The 21825-nt window shown below is 39.0% G+C and overlaps 1 protein-coding gene across 1 annotated transcript; it reads left to right on the top strand.

Annotated features, from left to right (window-relative positions):
- The first annotated feature begins 10348 nt into the window (after positions 1-10348).
- Positions 10349-21825, top strand: LOC109414021 (transcription factor glial cells missing). The gene is made up of 3 exons (XM_019687754.3): positions 10349-11072; positions 19613-20180; positions 20249-21825. Exons 1-3 carry the CDS (start codon positions 11062-11064, stop codon positions 21311-21313), a joined length of 1644 nt encoding a protein of 547 aa, XP_019543299.3. The 5' UTR covers positions 10349-11061; the 3' UTR covers positions 21314-21825.

The raw sequence follows: 21825 nt of genomic DNA, 5'->3' as shown, positions 1-21825 counted from the left end.
TCATAATCGGGTCAACATTTTATCTTGAAGAAATAAAAACTGTATTTTTCATATTTTTCCTACAATAAATAAGCTTCATTTGCTTCCTACAACATTTTTTTCTAGGTTAAACCGTTTTTGATCTGCAGCCGGTTGAAAGTGTACCGATTCTAAAGTGTGCAGGCTTTAGCAGTCAAAATTGGCAAATTTTTGGACACTTTATGAAAAGTAACAAATTGTTGAATATTTTCTGAAAAAAAATTAATGTGCATGATTTCTCAAAATTTCAGGCAGGTAGAAACTTTAATGGATCCTTGACATATTTTACAACTTTGCCGAAGTCATCAGGGTCCTGGAATATGTATATGAGTTTCAATGTCGTTAGTGTTACGCCTGTTTGTTGATCATTCTTGTGATAGCAAAGACGTTATAAATAACACTGACATTATTTTCATCCCATATATCTCAAGATCCTTGACAGTGTGTGTCCTCGACAAAGTTGTTTGGCTGTTAAAAATCATCAACACTCGTAATATATATAATTCAATTGAAGGGCCGTATGATTTCAAATCCTTCCACTAGGAGGCGCTAGTGGGCATACACATTTTTAGTTTTGTTTATCCCAGGATCCTGATTAATTAGAAAGATGGTTGCTTCGGTAAAGTTGTTTGGTAGATCAAGGATTTTCAGTTTAATAGCCGTTTGGTTTGAATTTCTGCCACACCGTGGCGCTAGTGGCAAACTTTCAAAAGCATACTAATTTTATTAATTATCAAGAAAACATTCAACAAGCCGTCAGTTCTAAGTGAATCAAACCAAATGAAATTTTCAACATTTATGACTAAAATTTTGGTTTTTGATTACTATTGGATTCGAATACAATACGTCCAAAGTGAAAAAAGCTCCAGCATGTAGAATACGTTTTGAGAAACTCTAATCACTCGCTAGCTTTTGCAAAATTGAAACTAGCGTCTTCTGGTGGCGAAATCTCGCATCTAATGGTAAATCAACTGAAAGTCCTTGATTTACCAAACAACTTTGCCAAAGAAACCGTATTTCTAAGTAATCGGGATCCTGAGATAGATGAAATTTAAAATATGTAATTTCTCTAGCGGTTGCTGAAACTTTAAACCAAACTATCCATCAACTACAGTTACAGTATGACCCATAAAAAATGCGACAGTTTTCAAAGTCATCGTTCCCTTACTTCGAACTGATTAACCTTGCATGTATCTATTGGATAGTATAGTAGAGCCACTAATCTGATAATGGCAAAGAAACATAGACTGATTTCATGCACATACCTTTGGAAATATAACGTTGAACATATGGATGTCAAAATCGTCCACGCGCCAGATGCCGTTTTTTAAGGATATAATTTTCCTTCAATTGCTTTCAATCACATTCAATCAAATTTCATTATCAAAATAATACTTTTATGGCTGGATAAGGTCTTCAGGAGTTTGTTGGTTCGTCGGACAAAAACGAAAAAATATTAACATATAAATTAAGAGACATTTTCTGAAAATTGAATTACTTGTCAAATGATAATTTTTAGAAAATATTATGTTTTAAGCATGAAATTGTTTTTAAGTACTTAGTATTTGTACCTACCATAAAGATAGGTTTATATGCCTTCATCGACAAAAATTTGTTTTCAAAAATATTCAAACAGTGTTAAGTTTTTTTTATTAATTTATCTTAAATACGGTTTTTAATATGTAGCACCTTTTTTAGTTTTTGTTTCCTAAACATTTGAAATTATTTTTAAAATATGTTTCAAACATGGGCATATTAAAGAGTACGTATTTCTTCATGGTTTCCATGTGTTTAAAAGTTTTTATCTTAGTTCATTTTGCTCTGAAAATTAGAGGAAAACTTGATTTTATTTAGAAATTGTTAACATTTATAAGGTAGCCCATATACGTAACCAATGAATATTTTGACAAAAATTTTAGAGATCCTGTATGACAATGACCTCCTTATTGTATCCTTATCCAAAAAAGTTTAATTCATTAGGATTATTTGATTAAAAATCATCAAATACCGCAAAAAAATGGAATGTCGCATTTTTTATGGGTCATACTGTACAGTTGATGGATAGTTTGTATTGATGAGTGAGTATTGATGATACAGGGCCCGTCGAATGTGTCTCATTTCCCTGTCTCGTGTTAAACCAAATTAACTGATATGTATAAATAACACATTTCAGCTACTGACTCTTCTGGTATTCGATTTTTTATTAAGTATATATTTTTAATGGCTTATATACATTGACTGTAGTTAAGCACATACTATTGAGAGATAAATTATTTAATGCCTAGTTTCACGCTTTCAAACCAAGGGAACACACTAGAGCGGCATTCTTCTTCAATTAATTTTCATTAGGAAACCCTATTTCAGTGGAAATCATTCGAAATATATGCATACACAAACCGAGCATTCATTGTCAAAGAAACTGCTCCCTCTATTAACTCACCAACCGAAGGGATTTATTAACATTTTTCTCTGGTCGCTTATCTTGGGTTGTCAATTAGGAGAGAACTTTAGAGCACTTAACGCATCACGAACAAGGCATCCATCAATTGATGAATTTCAAAACACATGTGCTTGAATACGTAGTGAACCATATAATAGTATCAAGATATTCCCACGAAGTCATGTCTATTCGCAACACGATTAGAACACCTGTGTGAAGGAAACAACTGGTATTCAAATACAGCCTAAGCTAGACACAACCATTCAAATGCAGGTCAATTCTAGGCTGTCTGAATCCTATCGCTTCATCTTTGTTCACAGCATTTCCTTCCTTCCTCGAGGATAGCTAGCGAATGTATCCTGTTCCCTAAGAGCCCACCGGATAAACAGAATCATTTCTTGATTGTATTTTATGAAGTTAGATTTCCTAATCGGATAAAAATTAGGACTATTCAACCGACAAACTGAGTCCCTTCTCCCAGCCTTACAAACTGGAAACAGTCCAAAATTCGAGTACAACCGAAATGGATGGGAAACGGTTTACCACTTCATCGCTATTACTGGACCCATGCAGACATTGCCATCAATTGATGGATGACTGAGTCCCGTTCCCAAGTGCCACCCGGGGAGAAAGGAATATCGTAATTTTTGCGATAAACCAGCACTGATAAGAAACAACAATCGAAAGAAAAACACGCAGAGTTTCAGCCTCCGATCTGTTGGAGGAAAATAATGAATTACTCACTCCTCTACGACGGTAAAGCGCATTTTCGTACCAGTCACCCCATGGAACGAGTGGTAATTTTCCGTTCAATTTAGCGTTGCTAGCTTGTTGCCTTGATAGGTTGATATAATAGCTAGTTGCTCGTTAGGAGCAGATCGGAACCACCGATTGTGGCTGCTCGATTTATTGAACTGGTGAAATCCAAATTATCTGCCCATCGTATGTGCAATCTTTCAAACTTCACTTTTGAGCGGGAAAATTATTTTAGAGAAAATAATGTTTCATTATTATTTCATGATGACATATTGGTATATCTTGGCACTTATCTTTACACCTTTCTTATTTTCTCCCAGTAAACTATTTAACATTTTCAAGAATTATCTTGAATATTAAAAACCCTAATTTATATTATATGCATAACATTTTAATCCAAGGCTTCGACCGCGTAACAACCAGAGCGTTAAGAATATGTGCCATGACCCACATTATTGGACAAAAATTTTGTCACATAACTGATCGAAATGATCAAGAATTAAGTAATATAATCAGGTACAAACAGGGAATGGATAAAATAATCAGGACCGGCAAAACTTATACATTTCTTAAAATGAAAAAATAGCTGTAACTTTTCGAAAAGTGCACCGAAAAATCTCACTCTAAGTTGATCAACTATACTGTGGTGCATAATTGATCGGACAAACGCCGATTTTCATACAAAATGGCCAAGTTTGAGATGCTGTAACTATGGTTTACTTTGATGGAATGAGCTCAATTTTTTTATACAGAACTACAAATATGCTGAAATTTACTTATCCGAGGTACTAAATGTTTTCGTTTACAGGCGTTCAAAATGTGCGAAAGTGATTGGACAACGGTATCTTTTCGATTTACACCCGTGCCGCTGTCCGATCACTTTTAAACATTTTGAAAGTCTTGTCACGCTCCACAGAGAGGTCCAATTTTAAGAAAAGCTAGCAGAAACTCATTTTTTTGATCATGTCTTAAATAAGCTACAGTACATCGAGCATTCAGCTTTAAACAATTTGGAAATATTGATTTTCTATCTTATTACAGCACTGATCGACAAATTACTGATTTTTTGATAAAGAACACAGGCAAGTTGAACCACTAAAAAAGCGGGTTCATATTAATAATTCCATTGTTTCCAAAAGTTTATTCGTAAGTACTTGTGTATATCAGACATCTGCAATGCAGCAAGTGATCAAAATAACACTTTTGGCTTTAAAATTGGAATATATCATTAATAAAAAAATACTCTTACACTTCGACTTCAAAGTGTCTTACAAATCGCTGCTGCCAAGAGCTGCCCAAACATTAGGGCCATGTTGATATGTATGTTGCCATATTTTATGAAAAACAGTCATTTTCTTCGGATTTCGTTCGAAGAAATCGAAAAATAAAGAAAATATCATAAATATCAATTTGAGAACTAAATAATGTTTCAATACATTTATATAGGCTAAAACCAGCAGACTACTACGATTTGACCATTTTTACCTGGTATTTTTCAATCTGGACCACTGTGCGCGTCTCCACTGCTATGGGGCCACGGTCGAGACCGTATTGGTCACGCCGAGAAGGGTCCTCTTTTGTATTTAGGGCTGTAAGCCCGAGGAACTCTCTAACGGTCGGTTGCTGTGACCCGAGAGTCAGGTCTTTTACGTTTAGGCGTAGACCGGTAAACCGATCTAGGCCGAATCGTGTGGATAGTGAGGTGGCGCTTCAGTGACGGTACCAAAAGGTAGGTCAAAAAGGTCCTGATAGGTAAGGTAACCAGGAATTAGGAACTAGTGTTACCAAGGCCAGTAATTAGGGCATACCTGAATGAACGTAGGCTGCTTTGTCCAATTATGCAGATCCACAGAACGAAAAACTATTCAAAGCAACTTTTAAAAGAAACTCACTTCTATCACACACGAACGCCGTTTTCAAAGTGATCATGGCGATCGCCTCAAGCCTTAAAATGCCCTCCATTCCATCCTTTCCATATGTTTCTTCGTCCTTACTCCATGTTGCCTATCCTTGGTAGCAAATAACCACCCATTATGCTACAGATTGCCTACATTTGTACTCACAGCTCAAGTTTTCGCCCGCCGCCCATTTTGACCACAGTTGATTTAAAATACAATTAACATTCAGATTTCAACATTCGAACAAACTAATACAAAATTACATTTTTTTCATTTAACTAACAAAACCTATTATTAAAACCAAACACTAATCAAACAAACACTACAGTTTCCTTGACAAAACGCACAAAATTAATATAAATCTGAGGATCTTGTAACTGAACGGTTACACCCATGACAGCGCTCGAAGTTCTCTTTGACGTTGCCCCACTACACATTCATCTCAAACAAGAAGCACTTTCTTGCACTTACCGTCTATGGGTGCTCGATCTACTAGAGGAAACTCCTGTGAACCGCACATCAACACACACCTCGCTGTGTCCACTTTTGGTGAATTGGGACAAAACTGTCCTCGCTCCAAGTGATCTTACAATTGTTTGTAATTTCCCGTATAGAACATTTTCCACTAAATTCCCTTCCCGGCAAGAGTGGGCATCTGGATATCTGGGAAAAAGTATTCCAGACGGCTTCATATGTTACACTGATGGCTTTCATCTCGAAGGTCGAGCAGGTGTTGGTGTTTGTTCTCGTGAGCTAAGGCTGTATCAGTCTTACTCACTTAGTAGACACTGCACCGTTTTTCAGGCCGAAATCTTTGCTCTAATGTGCGGAGTGCAATCGACACTTCAGCAGCACGTAATTGGCAAAGTAATATACTTCTGTTCAAATAGCCAGGCTGCTATTAAAGCAAAAGCGTCTGCCAACTACAGGTCGAAGCTAGTTATCGCTTGTCGAATTCAAATCGAGGAGCTGAATTCAGCAAACGCTGTTCACCTTGTATGGGTACCTGGCCATTCTTCCATCGCTGGAAATGAAATGGCTGATGAGTTAGCTCGCACTGGAGCATCACATGACTTCGTTAGCCCTAAGCCAGCTATTCTGATATCGAAGTATTGGGTAAAGCTTCAGATTTACACTTGGGCTGCCACTCAGCACAAACAATACTGGAATAGTTTGGAGTCATGTCGTCAAACCAAATTGTATTATACTGAGCCATCTCCAAAGGTGGCGAAGTACCTTACAAATCTGTCAAAGCAGAATTGCAGCATGCTGATCAAAGCATTGATTGGCCACTGCCGACTCAGCTATCACATGCGAATATTCAACAAGTTTAAATGCAGTAAAATTATAAGATTTGGTTTACTTTTCCGCGTTTTGTTTTATTATTGTATTTTGTTTTTGTTTTACTACTAATATACCATTTGTTTCCGTGTTATTTGCTTGATTTTAACTACAACTTTAATAAAATAACTATTTGTTTCAGCGCTGTTCAGGTAAATAAAGTTGTAATTGTAATGTAAGTCAATTAACATTCTATTTATCATAATCATAATATTTATTGTTTCAGGTAAAATCAGGTAATTGGTCAACTATATAGTTAAATATATTCAAATTACATGATACTTGGGATATTGGGAGGGGTAGCCTAAGGAAGTTAAATGAACTGGTTTCTGGACAAATGTTCGTGGGGTGGCCAGACTTTGTCACGAGTTAACAACCATCGTGTTGTCTTCCGAAGGTCTCCAGTAAATTTAGCTTACCCTGCTACAACAAACCATCAGGTAGATCATTCCCTTCCGGCAAATATAGTATATTAGTACTTAAAAATCTTTGCTTCCGGTATGACTCTGTAGCCATAGGTAATCCTTGCGCTGATGGTGGGTACACACACAATCATCATCATCATCATCATCATCATCATCATCATCATCAACTGCGTTTCCGAGTACTCGGTAAACACTTATTAAGTGAAACTGACTTCAGAAACCTGATTCTTCAGGATGTTCTGTTGTTCTTAAGGTGAAACATCAAGAAATTCCATTACAATTTTTCATATTGTTCGTGTAGTTGAAAATCGGAATTTTTGACACGCGAAAATTGATTTTTCTCCTAAACCATGTGTCGGACGTACGTCGGGCACAGTGCGCTGGATAGAGGCCCAGGTCCGCTGTCCAGCGCACTACGTCCGACGTTAGGTTTCACGTATGGATTTTGAGAAAATTCGATTGTCGGGTGTGGGGAATCTTCGGGTTTCAACCGCGACGACAATACAAACTTTAGAAGCACAAATCTGACGAACAAAGCATCGAGCCAAGCCGCACTTGTTTTTCCTGGCTTTGCTCACTTGCAAAGAGAGGCAGCTTAAACACTTTTTTTTTTATTCTTAATCACTTGAGGTGAAACATCAGGAAATCCCATTACAATTTTGCATACAAACTTTAGAAGCACAAATCTGACGAACAAAGCATCGAACCGAGCCACACTTGTTTATCCTGGCTTTGCTCACTAGCAAAAAGAGGCAGCTTTTACAAATTGAACTCATTTGTTTACGAAATTTCAAGATTGGTGCTCTTGAAAACGTGAGTAGGGGACCAAGTCGGCCATTGTGGCAGCCATATTTGTATTCTCTGATGTTTCTCCTTAACCTAATTTATAGCTCTTCTGTCCACTAGGGTACTACGTGAGCGATTTCAATTGGACACTGAACTTCCACTTTGTACAGCGCCTAAATGTATTATTCTATTCTATTCTACTTTATTGAACTGGTTGCCTTTGTGCTTCTTTCACTTTTTCTACCCTGTCCATGGTAGAATGATGAGCACGATGATGCTGATGTGTGGCTGCTGTTCTATTTCCAGTCCAATTGGGGGTCCATTATGATTTGCGGTTCGCCGATATCCAAACTCTGGGTCTGTTAGAGCTATATGCTCCGAAGAGGGTCAGGTGTCAGCTGCTCTCGCCGGGGCTGGGTTCGAACCCATGACCATCCGCTTATGAAGCGAACGTGTGGACCACTGCGCCACGGGCCCGAAGCTTTTACAAATCGAGAGCATTGGTTTACGAATTTTCAAGACTGGTGCTCTTGAAAACGTGAGTAGGGGACCAAGTCGGCCATTGTGGCAGCCATGTTTGTATTCTTTGAAGTTTCTCCTTAACCCGCTGTGGTAAGGTGCTATAGGCTCTCTTTCGCTTTATTCATTCATTTATTTAGTTAACATCAAATTCATGATAATACTGAATCAACAATTTGCCGCCATAATACTCGATTTGCAGCTGCAGCTCTCCAACGTCGGTCACGCCCAACACTCGCCAGATCACGCTCCACCTGGTCCGCCCATCGTGCTCTCTGCGCTCCACGCCTTCTTGTACCAACCGGATGGTTAGCAAACACCAACTTTGCAGGGTTGTTGTCCGGCATTCTTGCAACATGCCCTGCCCACCGTATCCTTCCGGCTTTGGCTACCTTCTGGATGCTGGGTTCGCCATAAAGTGCAGCGAGCTCGTGGTTCATCCTTCTCCGCCACACACCGTTCTCCTGCACGCCGCCGAAGATCGTCCTTAGCACCCGTCGCTCGAAAACTCCGAGTGCTTGCATGTCCTCCTCGAGCATCGTCCACGTCTCGTGCCCGTAGAGAACCACCGGTCTTATTAACGTCTTGTACATGGTACATTTGGTGCGGGGGTGAATCTTTTTTGACCGCAGTTTCTTCTGGAGCCCATAATAGGCACGACTTCCACTGATGATGCGCCTTCGTATTTCACGGCTCACGTTATTGTCAGCCGTTAGCAAGGAACCGAGGTAGACGAATTCTTCTACCACCTCGAAAGTATCCCCGTCTATCGTAACATTGCTGCCAAGGCTAGTCCTGTCTCGCTCAGTCCCACCTACCAGCATGTACTTTGTCTTAGCCGCATTCACCACCAGTCCGACCTTTGCTGCTTCACGTTTCAGGCGGGTGTACTGTTCTGCCACCGTTCCTAATGTCCTAGCAATAATATCCATGTCATCCGCAAAACATACAAATTGGCTGGATTTCGTGAAGATCGTACCCCGGCTGTTGAGCCCGGCTCGTCGCATAACACCTTCCAGGGCGATGTTGAATAGTAGGCAGGAAAGTCCATCACCTTGTCGTAGTCCCCGTCGAGATTCAAATGAACTGGATAGTTCACCCGAAATCCTTACGCTGTTCTGCACACCGTCCATCGTTGCTCTTATCAGTCTAGTCAGCTTCCCGGGAAAGCTGTTCTCGTCCATAATTTTCCATAGCTCTGTGCGGTCGATACTGTCGTATGCCGCTTTGAAGTCGATGAACAGGTGATGCGTTGGGACCTGGTATTCACGGCATTTCTGGAGGATTTGCCGTACGGTGAAGATCTGGTCCGTTGTCGACCGGCCGTCGATGAAACCGGCTTGGTAACTTCCCACGAACTCATTTACTTTAGGTGAAAGACGACGGAAGATGATCTGGGATAGCACTTTGTAGGCGGCATTCAAAATGGTGATCGCTCGAAAGTTCTCACACATTAACTTGTCGCCTTTCTTGTGGATGGGACAGATTATCCCTTCCTTCCACTCCTCCGGTAGCTGTTCGGTTTCCCAGATCTTGACAACTAACTGGTGCAGACAGGTGGCCAACTTTTCCGGGCCCATCTTGATGAGTTCCGCTGCGATACCGTCCTTACCAGCCGCTTTGTTGTTTTTGAGCTGGTGGATGGCATCCTTAACTTCCCTCAGCGTGGGAGTTGGTTCGTTCCCGTCCTCTGCTGCACCAACATAGTCATTTCCTCCGCTGCCTTGGTCCTCCGTGCCTACATTCTCTTCGCCATTCAGGTGCTCGTCGAAGTGCTGCTTCCACCTTTCGATCACCTCACGTTTGTCCGTCAGGAGGCTCCCGTCCTTATCCCTGCATATTTCGGCTTGCGGCACGTAGCCATTGCGGGATGCGTTGAGCTTCTGGTAGAACTTGCGTTTTTCCTGTGAACGGCACAGCAGTTCCATTTCCTCGCACTCCGCTTCTTCCCCGAAGCCGAAATGAATTGGATGAGAAATCTTGGTGGACTGATTTATTGTGTCCTCGTCATTAGATTGAATATTGTTCTTTGTGTGGGGTTTTCTCGCCCCTCGATAGATTGACGTGGAGAAAATTTTCTTTTGCGTGGAAGAGCTAAGTGAGAGAGCTGACGGATTCCATCCAATCGACAGTAAGCATGGAACTTTGTGAGACCGCGATTGGTCGATGCTCTTCGGGGGGTGGAGTTTACGAGCGCGTTGTGTGTTCAACAACCATGCGCTCGGGTTCGAATACTGTGCTACACGCTTTTCGTTGGGATCGATGATGACGACGATGACGATGATGACGATGATGATTTTATATGTTTTATGCTCTCTCCCCATCCCATGCTTGGATGAGCGGGAGAATGTTGAATCGGAATCGATGTAGCCAGAGGGTGAGAGTATGTTGGAAGTTGTTTGCAGGATAGTAGATCAGTTTTCATTGCGCAGTTTTCCAGTTCGGACGTATTACAAGAGCGTTCTGTGCGCGCGGATTATGTGCAACATAAAGGAAAAAAACTCAAAGTGATGGTTAGAATAAAGTTTAAAACAGAATGAGATTGCAAAAGACTTTGATGTTTACAAAACAAACGAGAGTAGAAGTGATGGAACGATTACAGTGAGGAAAGCAAATACATACAACTGGAGTAAAGCAATTTAGAGCCCGTGTGGAATGAAGACTGAGAGAGAGCTATCAACCCTGAAGAACGAAATTAGTTTGTGCGATGTATTGAGCAAACATTTAATCGAGCGAAGTGGAAAGAAGTAAACCGTAGTGCTGGACAGTGAAATCGAATTATATATTTAAATTGAATTAAACTCTAGTGAACTGTTTGTTTCGAGCGGCGAATCGTAGAAACCAATCGTTTGACATTGTACCAATTGAAGCTGATAAAATGGTGATAGTGTAAGTATCTGAATAAACGCAATGGACTTGGTTTATTTTTTCTAGCTTGATATTAGGGCAAATTAGGGCTTCATTCATAGCTTTTTCTTTGTTAAAGGGATTTTATTCCATGTTATCGACACTTTTTCCATTTCGAGGAGACGATGAGATTCTCTAACGAATTCTATGCCTTTATTATTTTTATTATTCAATCGAATTTATGTCATTTGGAAATTTCAATTATTGTATAGTTCCAACTATGCCATATTGCTGATTGTTTCAAATCTAATTACACAGCGCAACATTTTTTTGTCTCAAGAGCAAACTTATGTGTCTCCGAAGGATTTTGGGCCGCTGAATCCGAATTCAGGCTCAGATTTGTTCCAACACGTCACAATTTTGAGCTATACCTCAATTTATAGGGCAAAATGTGCGATTTTGGGCTTTTTTGACTGCAAGCCATTAAGAATGTAAATATTTTTTTTAAGCAATCAAAAGGTTAAATGGTCAATTAACATCTAAATTAACGACTCATGCAAAATATGTCGTTTTACCTTATCCATTTTGAAAGATTTAGGCATTTTATGTTAGTATGAAAACTTGCATGCAACTTTTAAGGGGTGACTTGTATGGGAAATATCTTACCTAACATAAATCGCTTAAAACTGTCAAATACGATTTTTTAAAACAAAATATTTTGCATGAGTCGTTAATTTAGATGTTAATTGACAAATTAATGCTTTGATTGGTTGAAAAATATATTTCCATACTTAATGGCTTGCAGTCAAAAAAGCCCAAAATCACATATTTTGCCCTATAAATTGAGGTATAGCTCAAAATTGTGACGTGTTGGAGCAAATCTGAGCCCGGATTCGGATTCAGCGGCCCAAAATCTGTCAGAGACACATTAGTTTGCTCTTGAGACAAACCAAACGTTAATTTTTGTTACGCTGTGTTATTGTAGATGAAATTCGGCTATGAAATTCGGCTTGGCTTGCATCATTGGACAGCACGTCTAATATGAAACTCGAACAATGACATTTTGTGCGAACGTTACAGATAAACCTATAAATAATAAGTTGAGGTCCATTACACATGGAAAATATTTGGGCCAACAAGTCCAACAAATGGCTTATTGTCGGAAAACAATGACATATATTCGTCCATGTCTAATGGACTCTTTGTATTCATGTTCCTGCGATGAATCAATTGTTAAACGACATTTTTTTTTTTATTTTTTGTAAAATTTATTTGATAGAAAACAAATTCCTAACTTACTTCAATTTAGAATCTTTATCAATTGTTTTGTGATTAAGTGATAATAATTAGCTTTCTTGTTGCTGACATCAGAACTGTAATTCCGAATAAATGTGTCAAGACAGAAGTGTTTACACGAATATCAAGATAGTTCAGCAGTTTCGAATATTTGTATTGCACTTAATTTTTCTAACAGTAAAATTTCAAATGGGAATAGTGCAACAATCAGATATTGCGAAATAATATTTCACAATTTACCTATCTTCGACGCTACGTTTCGTAACTAAAATTACTTCCATACAAACTTACATATACCAGAATTAGGTTTGGGTTTTAATTGTGATAACCATACAGTTATCAATCGAACAGTTTGGTTTTGTGAGTAATATAGCGATTTTAAAGGAAGTTTCCTACAAAAGTTTAACGAGATGAACCAGCCGAGGGCTTAAACACTCGATAATAAAGATAAATAATAATACAGGAGTATACTTTCAAACTTTAAGCACAGGTCTTTCTGTAATTACCTGAAGTTTATTTTTATACATCAATCTTGTTGCGAAGCTTGGGTAAATTCCCGCCTCAACCATTTGTATTCACTTTTACCTACAAATTCTCTTGGCTTAGCCTATTCACTTTTACTCATCAAGTCTCTGCCATTTATGGGTCCTTTCATATGAAGCCTAACCTATTAATTATTTGGGACACCTTTTCCCACCCACATAACTGCCTCTACACTGCCGTTCTACGCCCGATCGTCCCATGTTATATAGGAATCCCATATAACATGGGACAACTATGCGTAGAACGGCAGTAACATACTTCGTTAACTACTTTACTATCATGGCTAAAGCGTAGCTTTACGCACTCCAGCCCCGAGCTTGTCCGAGCGTTTACGGTTCCCTTCCCAGGTCCCAGGTGTCAACTGCGTGCAGCTAGAGCGTTGACACCGGCCACGTAGCTGCAGAGGTCCACCTGGTTCCCTGCCGAAACTTGGTATTGCAAATCTTTCTTCTGAAAGGCCTGAAGTACACAGGGTCAAATATTTGACAAGGAAGGAACTCAAGAAACAACATCGGCTTTACGCTAATGAAAATTCGATCGAGTCAAACAAGATGTTTGAGCATTGGTTTCTTTTTGGGCAAGTGTTTGACCCTGTGTACTAATAGCTATACAGCTCGTGATTCATAAGCTATCCGGTCTGCCTCCTTGAACACGCCTCAGGCCACCCCCTTCCGAAAAATCCAGTGTTTTATACGTTAGCGTTAGTATTTTTTATATAGGGCACTGCACTGTTTTGATTTTGTATGGGGTTTTGACATTTCCTGGCCTTGTTGTTTACAACATCGTAATAAGAGCAAAAGAGAGGGAGACAATTTCATGCAGAACCCTATAGAGAGTGAATTAGAAAAATATTGATAGGGTAAAAGCACTAGACTTCGCCACTGCTCTAGTCTTCGCCCTCTCAAAACAAATTCCATATTTTATGTATGACGAGGCGAAGATTAGAGCTGAATTTTAGGGGGCGAACCCTAGTGCTTCTGCCCTATATGGAGTTTGACAACTGTGCCATTATTGCGTCAATAAAGCACCTCCTTCTATGGAGACGCATGGTTGTTATTAATTTTCAGAGATACCAGAAGTGATGTGTTTGGATTTGAAATACAATGCATCTAATTGATGTTTCGCCTTTACTTAAACTTTGTTGGGACTCTTAAAGATCGAGGATAATCAGCTCCTCCTGAGAAACATATCCAGTTGAGCTCGGCTGATTTCCATTCTTCTACCGAGATTTGCACAGCAAAATGCGTACCAACCAAAATTGAACCGATATTATTCGTAGCAGCACTCATGGGTAGGTACCAACGATACTTACACTAAAGTGCTGAACTCAAAGGTGTGATCCAACTCTGGTTACAAACTAAAAACTAAATTAAAAGTGATTGCAAACTACGTTTACTTCTTTGAACATGGGCTGTTCTTTTAAGGTTTACTCCGAAGTAACATTTTAAATAAAAATTTAAATTTTAAGTAAAATAGACTAGAAGGAGCTCTTAGAACCATCATAAAACTAAAATTAACGGTATTGCACACCAACATTTTTAAAAGACAATTATACCGTCTTCGATCTCTACAGACTGGAAAAAAAATTAACAACGAACAACACATATCGTCGGTTTTCTGCAATAGGGGCACAACTCAAAATTTGTCATTTTTTGAGATTTTGATGGCAAAAGATAAAAAACTATGTAAACTTTCATCTCACAAAGACTCGTACCGATTCGTTGAGAAACGCGAGATTTTTGCATTTTCACCAATTTTTCGCAATAACGGCACATCTCAAAATCAGTCAACTTTTTCAATAGTCGTTGAAAAATATTAATCGAAAACTCATGAAACAGATAGTCCTCCGTTTCCTTTCCATGATACAAATATAAAAATTCGTTTGTCAAATGATGAGAGAAATAAGTGAATTTGCAGAAGGCGTTTCAAGATTACCAATTTTTAAACGCTTATTCTGAAAACTCACAGTTTTTGAGTTGTGCCCCTATTGCAGGAAACCGACGATATTACACCCAGTGGTGAATTTTCCGTTGGACAAAAAGTTTTACTTGACTGGAGCAAGAATCGAACCCACACTCCGAGGCTTACGAGACACCTAAACGACTGACGCCGCTAACCACTCGGCCACGAAGCCCACACACCAAAATTTATCCAGCACAAAAAAATCAGCAAAATAAATTGCTGAGTTTTATCAACATTTTTGCTAAATTTTAGCACAATGTTGCTGATCAACTGTCACAATTTCTGGATGGTTCTGCAGGTTGAAAAACGATTGCTGATATTCAGTAATTCGTATTGCTGAATGCAATCTGCACATAAAAACAGTTTGCTGAATACCAGCAAAAAATACAATGTACACTCCAAAATTTTGAAAAGCAATAGAAATTACTGAGTTTTAAGCGAAAAAATGCTGAATTTCAGCAAAGCGTTGCTGATTATCTGTCAAAATTGTTGGTTAGTACAGCAAATCGAAAAAAATGCTGATACACAACGTATTACTAAATGCAACATGCACAAAAAAAATCAGCAAAATTTGTTGATTAACAGCAAAATAAATTTGCAGTGTAGATGATGGTTCTCAAGACCTCTACTTCTACTAGACTAATTAAATTGACTATCAAAATGTAACTTCGGCTGTAAAGTAACAAAGCGTGGGTTCTTCCTTCGGAAGAGAAGTAAAGCGTGGGTCCCGAAATGAACTAGCCTAGGGTTAAAAATTTCGTCAATACAGATATAAAACAATTTGTAAAGTAACTATTTGGCATTCTCGGGTCTGATTTTCGCTATAACTCAGTCATTTTCTAACCGATTTTCATGAAATTTTGTACACATGTAGGCACGGTTAGTACTATCAGTGTACAAAATTTCATGAGAATCGGTTAAAAGTTGACGGAGTTATAGCAAAAACCAGACCCGTGCAAAAAAAGAATCGGGTGTACTGTTGTGGAAAATGCCAACATGATCTACTATTCTTCTAAAATCTTTAATACATATTGAAAAAATCCTAAGCTAAACATTTGGTCAAATGACATTCGGCCAAATGTCTCGGAACCCTTTTAGCCAACGGAGTAAACTGTCCTGCAAAGCGATGGACATTTATATGTGTCAACCACATTTATGAGATAAAATGACCACAATTTCTTAGACCTTGCCCTTCCTCTCTCATGTGCGCCTTCTTATCGGAGAATAATGTTTAATAACGTTTATTGAAGATACGCTTCTCAATATGTATCCACTAGACAAAAATGTTTTGCCATTATTCCGGGCAGTTGTCTGAGAAGCAAGCTTTGTCCCAGTGTGCTGAACGATGGACCTAAAGCATAAGATGATTTAATGTTTCGCGCTTAAACCTTGGAATATCAAACCTGCTGTGTGCAGCATAGTTGTCCCATGTAAAAGGGTTTCCCATAGAACATAGGACAACTATGCTGCACAAGGCAGAAATGTGGTTTAAAAGGGAAAATTGGCTACAGCTATTATTTTGTTTACATTACATCCCAACTGGTACAGAGTATTATAGTATTATCACAGAGAAACAGAAGTCACACTCTATTCGCTTCTGATCGATTAGATTTTTAAGGATTGATACAAATATTCGATAGTTGGTCAATTGATCAATCGCGGCGCTGGCATTGTTTTTGCTCCTGTTTGACGTTTGCTCACTACCACCATCTAGAGGTGGCTTGTCCAAACACGGCATGATTAGTATTGGGCGATTACGATTTCTTGACGATGGTTTTTGATATAAAGATTGTATCCGCAATCAAGACACAGAAGTACGGCTGTAGCTTTGTAATGCAGCGGTAAAATACTCCAAGTAATTGACTGAGAACTCTTTAGTGTATGTTTATTATTTGTGCCAAATTTCTTAAAAATCGATGCATTACTTCTAACTGTGGATGAAAAACAAACAGACGTGGTTTTAGCATTTTTTACAATCATGACCAATTTTCATTCGCACAATATATGATTCTATTACGCTACAGTTCAAAGCTCTGTGATGATAATTGTGAAACTACATTAGCAGTTATGATACTTATAAAGACACTTTCTCGCACGATTTCATCAACTTTGATCAATTGGTTTGAAATTGGTTGATAGGGGTATGTGTTAGTGAAAATTTTTCGTATTTTTCATGTGCGATGTTTGCCTTTTCATAACTTTTTGTATTTCTCTGCCAATTTTCGTGAAATTTTCACAGAAGGTAGTTGATTATGTGTATATTATGCTTGCGAAATTTGTTGATTATTGGTATAGTACTTTCAATAGCACAATCGAAACAATAAAGGGTGATGATTAATTGCTGTCTAAGAGGCAAAAATCACGTTCAGTCCCAATACATGTTTCGACTATAAAATTGTTGATAGTGCATCGATTTTTTAAAATTTTGCCTATGAAACAAATGTAGATAAAGAGGTTTGTGTTCAAAATGTCAGCCATTTCCTTTGCCAAATTCAAAAGTTACAGCGCTGACAAGCAGCTGTACAGTCCTTAGTACTGTTTCTCTGTGGTATTATACTCATCACTTTCTCACTCTGGTTAACTGAGAGTATACTCTGTCTCAATTTACCATATATTTTTCGCATGGCAGGTTGTATTGATACTCGATGACCAAAAAAAGTAAAGAATATTTCAATTGTGATAGATCATGGATCGACCGGGAATCGATCTTGTCACCCTCAGCATGATCTTACTGAGTTACATGTTTAAATTATTCTTGTGCCGATTTCTCGAACCTGCTAAGAATACCTTCTTGGAATGAGTGAAATGAGTTTTTGTAGCTTTTAGGATAAGCATTAGAGGGTGGAAATTGTTGTTATTATTTTCAATGATTCCAATTTCCTAAAAGTAACTAAACATTATCTTAAAAACGAAAATTAAACTTAAATTTAACCTGGGTAGCATTGGCAATAGGGTGGGCCTAATTTTGAAAAATCTATCCGGGTTATGATTTCCCAAGTGGAAAGTTATCCACTGGTCGAAATAAGTGAGATGTGATTTCGATTATTTTCAAACATATCATTTCTAGACTAAATCAGTGATTCGAAAACCTAATTGGGCCAAATTTGACCTCAAATGCAATGCCTATACTGGTTTCCGAGATATAAAAAAAAACATATTTTAGTATGTTTTTTTAAGGGCCCATATAGCCGAGGCGGTAAACGCACGGGTATTCAGCATGACCATGCTGAGGGTGACGGGTTCGATTCCCGGTCGGTCCAGGATCTTTTCGTAAAGGAAATTTCCTTGACTTCCTTGGGCATAGAGTATCTTCGTGCCTGCCACACGATATACGCATGCAAAATGGTCATTGGCAGAGGAAGCTCTCAGTTAATAACTGTGAAAGTGCTCATAGAACACTAAGCTGAGAAGCAGGCTTTGTCCCAATGAGGACGTTACGCCAAGAAGAGAGAGAGAGTATGTTTTTTTGGGTTGGATACTAAAATATGACGTTTTTTTAATATTTCGGAAACCAGTAGATATATCGCAATTTTGAGGTCAAATTGGATTCTAGAATCCAATCCATAAAAATCCACTTAAACCCTTTGCGCCACCCCTAAATATCAACCGAAATCGCTCATGGAGAGATTTTTCAAAATTAGCCCCACCCTAATTGGCAAGACATCAGCAACGAAGCGTTTCCATTCCAAACTCTTCGGAAAAGCCCGGTTTATAACAAATTTATCTGAAAGAATTACAAGCATAAAAGGAAAATGGAAAAGAGTTGAAAGTGCACCTACCAGGTTTCTGAAAGAATTACTCATGTTAATATATCATTAAACCGTTTGCCAAAGATTTAATTTAAATTTCATTCATATACCCGGAAACGAAAAAAAAAACACATTTTAGTGATATTAACCCTCTAATACCCAATCCCGCCTTTTGACGGGGTATAGTTTGAGCATTTTTGTAATTTTTGTTTCGTGGAAAATCAATTTTTTTATATTTTTGGCTGATATTTAGGACTGTTCTGCATATCTCAAAATGGTTTTTGGTGTATTTTACATTTTTTAAAAATCATTGAGAAATTGATGTTTTAGTCACCTTTTAGAAGTCATCGTTTATTTTGTATTGAATCGTTACAATTAACATATTTTAAATTTTTCCCAAATCATTCTATCCTTGTTTAATAGTTTAAGGACAAACGTCTTGAAATCCCGGTTCAACAGTGCATCAAAACTTCAGACTCACAAATCTCAAGAAGCAAGCTTCAAACAACAATTCATTTTATTATTCTGTTCTTGCTCACTTGTAATAAGCTTAAAATAAGAAGCTCAGGTGTGCTGGTTTTGTTTACGAAGAGATTTGTGCCCTCAAAATCGTGAGTAGGTGCCAAAGTCGGCCATTGTGGCGGCCATATTGGGATTCCAACAAGTCTGTCCTTAAGGGAATCGAATACACTCTAAAATTATTTTCCTTAAAATTACACGGAAAATAATATTTTCTGTGAAAAAAAATTAAAATAATAATATTTCAACAATAATCATAAAATCTCAAAATGTTTTCATCTAAAAAAATCCGTTCCCCAAATTGGCTTCCAGGAAAAATATGAAAGTGTGAGGATGTTCAAAAATAAGAATTAGAAAAATCAAAAACTGAAATTCACGAAATCGAGAATTGAAAAGAATCATCTTTCAAAACATGTTTAAATCGATTTTAGATGACGAAAAATGGTATTTAGATCAAAATCAAAAATTTGGGTATTAGAGGGTTAATGTCTCTTTTATTATCTAAACCCACAGGCAATCAAACATAATAACGTCCAACCGTATCGGTTTGGAGTGGGACATCAACGATCCCAATGTTCCGATTGTCAGCGAAATCGACCTGGATGAGTACAACGAGTGGAGCGATGGCCATTGCCGCTACATCTACCGATCAATGGACGAAATGGCCAAACGCCATTCTTCCGGTTGGGCTATGCGGAACACCAACAACCACAATGTGAGCATCCTGAAGAAGAGTTGTCTGGGTGTGCTGGTATGTTCCGCGAGATGTATCCTACCAAATGGGGACAAGATTCACCTTCGACCCGCCATTTGTGATAAGGCTCGTAGAAAACAACAGGGTAAGGCCTGCCCGAATCGTCTTTGTGTCGGTGGCGTACTGGAGATTCAACCATGCAGAGGCCACTGTGGCTACCCTGTGACGCATTTCTGGCGCCATACACCCAATGCTATATTTTTCCAAGCCAAAGGGGTTCATGATCACCCCCGCCCGGAATCGAAATCGTCCGGCGAGACGCGGAAGATTTTGGGCATCGGCCGACGGGAACGTGTTCTCAAAGCAATTCAATCAAAAGTTTCAAAGGTAGGTTTCTGTTTTTCCTTGCCGTGTGGAATCGGTGTTTAACCTCATGCTTATTTTCATTCCTACAGATCACAAATTCAAAACAAACCAAAAAGATTACTAAGCAAATTCTGGATGCAGGGAAAACACCGCCAAGCAGCAATTTGAACCGATTGAGCTCTGGATCCGCCTACAGTCTGCCATTCCCAGCAAATTACAAGTCGAGCAATCAATGCGACTATGCTACAAATCCAGGCAACCAATCAAATGCTCATCAAAGTACTCAAGACTTTAATCAAACGTACTATTACGATAACGCTAGTTTCATTCACCCGGAGGAGATTTTCCAGCTAGATCAACCCATTCGACCAATCAACAAGTACCCGAGTAGCTCGACCACGAGTCTCCACACCCTCGGCAGCTCCCCGCCCACCGTTTTAGACATGGAGAGTGGCAATATCTACAAGAACACGCTTACCAACGCTAGCTATGGCGTACGTTACTTCGACTGCATCAAATACGAGACGAGTAGCAACGACACGGATACTGCTAGCCTCACCAGCGGTTCTAGTGTGTTCGACGACTTCTCCTACTACTCAAGCCCCCAAATTGATTATAACAACGTAAGTGCAGCAACAAATAACAACAATAATTGCAACCTCCCCGACATGAACAAGATGAACTTGCGTCTGTGCGACGATATCAATTCGTTTTTTATTGGGCAACCAAGTTGCGTGACGCAAAGTAAGCAACAGCAGCAGCAGCTCCCGGATGGCGGCGGTTCAGCCGAGACCAATCAGCTCAACGGGTACTGCTACGAAAATTACAGCAATTCAGCGTCGCCGAATGCGGCGTCGATAGCGATGCTACCGTATGGCGGCGATGGCTACGGCAACGAAGGTTCCAGCGGAGATGCCCTCGTTCCGAATGCCACCACCGCAGGTCTGTCAGAGCAGACGGCGGCTCTCGGCGTCGATGGGTGGTGGAATGGCAGTGCCGGTAATTACGCGCCGTCGACACATCCTACACAACCCGGCTGGAATCAGATCGATACCGTCGCTAACGGTAGTCAACAGCAGCAGCAACACCACTACTATCTGATGGAGCAAACTGACTATTTGAGCAAAATGGAAGGTGGAGAATGTGTAATGTGAGGGTGATTAAGACTTGACAAATCGTTGTTGAATTAAGACAAGGAATTAAAGAGGATTGTTAGCAATGTTGAGTTTATTGCCGGAGGGGCGGCGGTAAGCGAGTGGTTCTAGTGTGCTCATTTACAGCTAATTAAACCATTGGAACTTATTGACGCACTCATTAAGTTTCGTCGAAGATTAATCAAATGTACCAGTGTAGCAAGACTTACTTTTTTATTTCAAAACTATATTAAGATATTATTTTTGTCTCGTCTCTCTGTACTGAATTTAGTTGTAAGTACCATTAATAGTGAGAATGTTTTCATATGTAAGTAGAGGTTATGATGCACGTGTTTTGTTAAAACAATTCTAGTCATATGTATTTTAATAGTGAATAAAACGTCTCAAACTAATACAAAATGTGAGTTGTGGAAAGAAATGCTTCATTCTACCGTCGTGCTATGTTCTGCTAGGAGCAATTCCTGGCGAAAAACCTAGCTGACAATAATGATTGAGAAACCCCAGCAAGAATT

Source organism: Aedes albopictus, chromosome 2 (assembly GCF_035046485.1).
Source record: "Aedes albopictus strain Foshan chromosome 2, AalbF5, whole genome shotgun sequence".
Lineage (NCBI taxonomy): Eukaryota > Metazoa > Arthropoda > Insecta > Diptera > Culicidae > Aedes > Aedes albopictus.
Note: the sequence above shows the minus strand (reverse complement) of the source record. Positions and strands in the feature narration are given on the sequence as shown.